The sequence below is a fragment of the Urocitellus parryii genome, chromosome 2 (assembly GCF_045843805.1).
Source record: "Urocitellus parryii isolate mUroPar1 chromosome 2, mUroPar1.hap1, whole genome shotgun sequence".
Taxonomy (NCBI): domain Eukaryota; kingdom Metazoa; phylum Chordata; class Mammalia; order Rodentia; family Sciuridae; genus Urocitellus; species Urocitellus parryii.
This window is the reverse complement of record NC_135532.1, coordinates 118,829,997-118,835,996: the sequence shown is the minus strand read 5'-3', so window position 1 is coordinate 118,835,996 and position 6,000 is coordinate 118,829,997. Positions and strand designations below refer to the sequence as shown.

Below are 6,000 nucleotides of genomic sequence, written 5' to 3'. Positions count from 1 at the left end.
TCTTCTCTCTGTTTTTTTTTTTTTTTTCCAGAACACTTTTTTTCTCTTTACAGGGTCCCACTAAGTTGCCCAATTCAACCTTGAACTTGTGGTCCTCCTGCCTCAGCCTCTCGAGTCCCTGGGAGGACTGGCGTACATAAACGTTGCACCTGGCATGAACAGTTTCTTGAGCTCAAGAGATTGAGCAGAAGGAAGGGTCTGTTCCAAGCTCAGCCGTTGGCCTTTGGTCAGCTGCAGGTCAATTTCATAGGTATTTCAGGGGAAAGTGACCTGGGTCATGTGTTGTCACAGTGAAGGACCATGGTGACACAGTGGTAGCATGGTAATCCCGGGGTAAATCTGCTTCACAGTCAGGCCTTAGTGCTGCTTAGATGCTACTGGGCCAGTCGTTTTGCATCCTATTTGTCAATAGAAGTCACTTTTCCTGATTCTTCCTTTGGTGGTCCCAGCATTTATGTCCATTGAAAGTCCTGCTGTGGGTGTGGGCAGGGCCCAGCACCGGGGGGACATTGCTCAAGTCACTGTTTCTCCTTTTTTGTCTTTTTGAGATTTGTCGATTCTGGCGTGGTTCATAAGACTGCTTTAAGCAAACTTAAAAAAAAAAAAAGTGCCTTGGTACATTTTGGAGCTGTTCATTTGATGCACTTTCATTTTAGGAAGGCAGTCACAGCTCTGCTTTCTGGTATCTGGGGCAACAAAGATGTGACTGTCTCAGAAATTGTATTTGTTTTTATGAAAATATATCCTTCGTGCCTGTTGATGGCTCGCTGATGGAACTGGCGTCCTGCGCTTCCGCCTGTCCTCTCCCCGGCCTTGGCCCAGCTGGGTCAAGCACCTTCCCCCTCTCCCGGGAAGCACTTGCCACCCCTTCCTCTGCCTCCCTTACCTCCCACCCGCATCCGCAACGCAGTGTGTAAACACCACCATGAGGGGTCTGCTGCTTTATGTTGTCAAAGGAGGGACACAATCGACGGTCTCTAAAAGTGACCAAAGCAAGTCCACTCCTTACGGAAAACCACAGAGACCGTGGCTCTTCAGTACATCAAATCCGCGGCGACGTTGGTCGTCCCTGTATCTTTGGATTTTGCAAAAGGAAACTGGAATCCCGCGAGTCGTATTAGGAGCCCGTTGAGAAAGTGAACCAAGCAGCAGGTGAAAACCACCCAGAAGGAGGTAGTGTAGCTCTCCTGCTGCGTTCTGTAGGCGTAGGTCCCTTCGGCATAATTTGCAATTTTTTCAGAGAGATGGTGGATTTTCACTTCAGAGGCAAATAAGATCATGACGAGACAGCCACAGGAGCCTGCGACAGAACGGACAGACACACGTTGGACAGAGAGCCCCTGCGTGCAGGGGACAGAGGAGAGGGTCAGTGAGCCAAGCAGGGACACCTTCCACCATCATCCTCACCCTCTTCCTTCCGCAAGCATCTGGATCATTGCAAATCTGAGATCAGCAGCCTGATCCTCCAGCCCACGGGTGGTGGTGCTGGTGACAGGCCCGGGCCTCCCCTTGGAAGGGTTACCATGACCCCTCCAGCTCCAAACTGGCCACAGCAGCCAGAGGAGCACCTGTCTGTCACTTCCCTGTCACTATTGGTAGCTGTGGGGGAGATACGGAGGCAGGGCACATCTTCTTTTGTTTGTTGCTGGATTCCAGGTTTTAGCTGGGCCCATGGCTGTCTTGAATTAAAACCTTATGTGGCTGAGATGAGGGTGACTGAGATGTAGGGCTGGAAAGTTTTCTTGAAGTATAAGATATAGGGGACCTACTCTGTCTTCCCCACTTGCTCTTTCCTGTAGTTGAAATATGGATGCAATGTATGGTTGGAGCACCAGCAGACATTTTGGACCAGGTGGCCTCAGAATGGAAAAACAAGAAAGGAAGAATATGGACCCCAGACATCTAAAGCTACCAGATCACCCCTGACCTTAACCTCTAGGCTTCCATGTGGGAGGAAAATAAACATTAATGTCATTTAGTTCATTGTTATTATCTCCCTGTCACTCATTGGTAGCCTAATCCAACCTCACTGCAAGTGTGGTCTGGGTGAGATCTCTGTAGGGTGGGGTGTCCCACACTGTGTAGAGCCTGGAAACCTGGAAGGGTAGTCTCCCCTGTGCTAGGAGCCACAGCAAAAATATTGATACAGGCACCTTTGGGTTTAGTGACTGCCAGCCAGCCATTCAGATTATGATTATGTTAAGTTACATTCATATGGTAATTGGACTCCTGCTGTTTACCTGGGCCCATTTCTGGACTCAGGTTACTCATGTCACTCTTGTAATGGGAGAGTTCCCATTGGTTGGGAAAGGATGGTAGGAGGGTGTTCCGGGGGAAGTGGAGCCCCCCCCCCCTCAGGTAGAAGACACGTGGGTGGACCCACTTGTTAGGGGACGCACACGGCCTCTCACAAAATAAAACTTTGTTTCAGTTTGACTGGCTTGTGTTTTTGTGCCCAACCGGGTTGCAAGATTGCAAGCCGGCGTGCACTGACAGCCCAGCAGGGAAGCGCCCAGCAGGAGTGCGGCAGGCAGTGCTCAGCGACAGCAGCGGCAGGAGCGGAGCTCAGCCAGCCCGCTCGGCCCGGGGCCGGGCAGCCTGCAGCACCCCTGAGTGGGAAGGACAGGAGACCTCCAATGGCTGGTCTTCTACAGGGGCAGAAGCAGGTGGAAGTAGGGTGGAGGGCCAGGCCCCCACAGGGCTTCCACGGGTACCGCTGTACCCCGGGTTGCCGGGAAGAAAGTGCAGACTATAGGACACTATAGGATGGGTTTCTGACTCAGGTCAAGCCAATCTGGGGGGGCAAACCTAATTCCTTCACTTACTGTGTAAAGTGGGCAATTTGAACCCCGAGTGTCAGTTTCCTGGTCCATTCCAGGTGGTTAGCACGGTGAGCGTGACTGGTGTGTGGCCTCGGGGTGGGAGTGCTCACCATGACCCCTCACCCACCCCGCCCACTCGAGGGGCGCTTGAGTCCACCAGGGTGGACTCCCACTGTGAACCACAATGCCTCAGGCCCCAGGTACCCTGCCCTTCAGCTCACCTTCCTTGAGGAAGGCAGATACTTTGCCTTTTTCAACCACAGCTGCCACCATCCTGGGACCAGGACGTGTGGCTACAGCTCCCAACTGTTAATTCACTCATTCATTTCTTCCATCACAGGCCAAGGTTGGGATGGTGGTGGAGACTTAGAACATTCAAGAAGAGACTCATGTTTCTGTGCTCTCAGAGGATGATTGTTAAAAGCAGCTGTGGTGTCCCCAGAGCTCAGCTACAAGAAGGTCTGGAGGAGAAAGCCTGGGTCGTACCCTTAGCCTAATCAGAGAGTCAATCCCGGTAAGAAGGCAGGTGGGTGTGGCTGGAGGAAGCGGCTCACGGGGCACCTGGCTGCAGGGCACATATTTGTATCCAGCAACAGAGACCCCTCTCTGCTACCTGGTCACTATGGGAACCGCTTCCCTCTGCCACACTCTCCTACCATGATGTTCAGCTTCCCCTGGAGCCCGGGGAATGGAGCCAGCCACTTTTGGACCAAGATCTCTGAAACCAGAAGCCCTAAATAAACTTTTCCTCCTCTACAATTCTGGTTGGGTCTTTCAGTCGCAGCAGTGAAAAAGTTGACCAAAAAACAGTGACCAAGCCAGGAACGCAAAACACCTGGAAAACTAGCCACACGGTATGGTGCAGGGGTTGGTACCATTACCAAGAGGCGGGCAGCACCAGCACCAGCACCAGGATGCTGCCTGAGAGGTGACCAGAAGGAGCCACAGGAGTTGGCCTTGCAGAGAGAGATGGCCCCATGGAGGACAGGGCAGGGCAGGGCAGGACAGGGCAGGGCAGGGCAGGGCAGGACAGGACAGGCACGGGAGCGCTCATGCCAGGGTTGGCCCCATGTCTTTCCTAAAGGTCAGGGTTGTGTGAGGATGGACAGAAAAGCTGACCTTACTTTCTTTTTCCTTAGGGTTCCATCTGGGACCGGTGCATCAACTTGGTCACCGCCCTGCAACACCCCAGCAGTCAAATGAAGCGATGTCCTTAAAACCTCCCTTTTCCTCAGTAAGATTTTTCAGCCTAACTATTTTTGCATTCCAGGCTTCAAACCAAAGCTCTCCCTTGCAGAACCACACTCTTCCTTTATTGTCAGATCCCAACAGAAAGGCCACCGTGCTGTGCTCTCTTTATCTTTTATTTGAAAATTGTGGTGAAAAGCCGCTGCTTTTACCCTAAGAGCTCCCTTTGTCTGCGGAGATGGGGATTTCAGACGCAGCCGGCACTGTTTCCCTAGTGTCTGAAAGGGAAATTCAGGCTCGGTTTCCTTTTCACGTTGTTAAATATTTTAAAGGTTCTACTTTGTTAAGGAGACAGCATTGTGAGCCTGCATTTCAAAGTCCTCAGGTGGAAGTCACTGGTCACGTCTGGGACTCAGAGCCTTTGGCTGTGACCGGCCTGTGAGGTGAGGAGGCCCAAGATGGAGCACTGGTCCAGGAGATCCCAGATGGGCTGGGACTCCGCTCTGGACCCGGGTCGACCCCGAGGTCACTCTTGTCACCTCAGAGGCAGAGGAAGGCAAGCAGGGCAAGCCTCTGATGTCCTGTCCATGACTGCCCAGAGACCCGAGGGAAAGCGAGCTCGGTGTGGATTTAGGATATTTTCCCTCCTCTCTGTCCACTCCACAAAAGGGCCATGGGATCAAGGAAAACTGTGACTTGCAGATGAAAAGATGCACATGGAGACTCTGAATGCCCGCTGCAGGGGACATGGGCTGTGGGTGACGGCGAGAACAGGGCTTCGCACATTTCCAGCCTTCAGACTCTGCAAGAGGGCTCCTACATGGGTCCCACACTCAGGGGGCCTGCTCTGCTCCTTCTCTACAGAGGTCTCCCCTGCCCCCACAGGGTGAGGACTCCTCCAGGTCGGTAGGACACGGCCCTCTGGAGAGCTTGAGCTGCACAGACCATGCTCCTGGGACCCTGGGCTCGGTTCCCCCAGAGCCCCGAGCCTATTCCAGGGCTGGCATGGAGCCTCCCCTGGGTCAAGCCCTCCCTCCCGAGAGCAGTGACTGGTGCTGTACTTGGCTGAGGACTCAGATGGCCAAGGAGTTGCTGTTGGAAGGGAGTGAGTGCCTGGGGCTTGGCTGAGCCGTGGAATGTCCACACATGGGCTCCAGGCCCTTCACCTGGACAGGCCAGGCAGGGGTGAGCGTGGACAGTGCCGAGGCCGGCTCAGCTCAGCGTTCCCAGACTCGAGAATTCCTTGCATCTAGCCTTCCGTCTCCTTCTGAAGGGGTGTTTCTCAAGGTAGAAGGAGAGAGAACCCTTTACAGTGGGTTAGCTTGAAACCTTTAAAAGCTTAGACACAAGGGACGTGGGTCTTCTTTGGCACTGTTCCCTGCAGTCTCTCGAATGTCAGGACTGGCCTGTGATTCTCTCCCTTCCCTCGTTATCTGTGTTGGTCAGGAGCCCGACTCAGCTTCCCAAACCAGCACTTCGGGAAGGCTGCTGGGCAGACCAGGCACAAGGCCATGGTCACTGCCCAGAGTCGCACCCAACGACCTGCAGCATTTCCCCATCCTCTGGTTTCCCCACCATCTGGCTGGTGCTGTAGCTGGTCCTCCCAGCCCCCTCGAATGGTGCTGATTACTGAGTTAATTCCTGACTAATGGGACTGCTGAGTCACAGGGCTGTCACACTGTGAGTGCCCAGGCAATTACCAAACACTGGTGGTCTGCTAGGCACTGCACCCAGAAGGCCCCTGGCAGCTGCCTGGGTCCATGGTATGGGGCGCCTGCCCTTGCAGCCCTTGCACACAGGTACTAGGTCCCAATAGTGAGACAGCTGCTCCTTGATCCCTGAGTGTGATTGGGCTTTCCTGGGTGGAGACAGTCTGCCAGGCTCACTGGGGTCCTGGGCTGCTGTGGCCCAGGCCCACTGGGGACCTCTGAGATTCTATCCTATCATCACTAAACTCTTATGTGGAAAATCATTAGCATTCCAATTCCTC

The 6,000-nt window shown here is 53.6% G+C and overlaps 1 protein-coding gene across 4 annotated transcripts in view; it reads right to left on the bottom strand.

Moving 5' to 3' along the window:
- Nucleotides 1-1,034: 1,034 nt before the first annotated feature.
- Clrn1 (clarin 1) overlaps nucleotides 1,035-6,000 on the bottom strand; it is a 30,779-nt gene continuing 25,813 nt past the window's right edge. For 3 of the 4 annotated variants that reach the window (XM_026408184.1, XM_026408186.1, XM_026408187.1), the window contains one exon: nucleotides 1,035-1,300. In XM_026408184.1, coding sequence (XP_026263969.1) covers nucleotides 1,035-1,300 — 266 coding nt within the window. Of the gene's footprint in view, nucleotides 1,301-5,123; nucleotides 5,135-5,665; nucleotides 5,681-6,000 lie in introns of all 4 variants that reach the window. The other variant, XM_026408185.1, reaches the window with a different exon arrangement.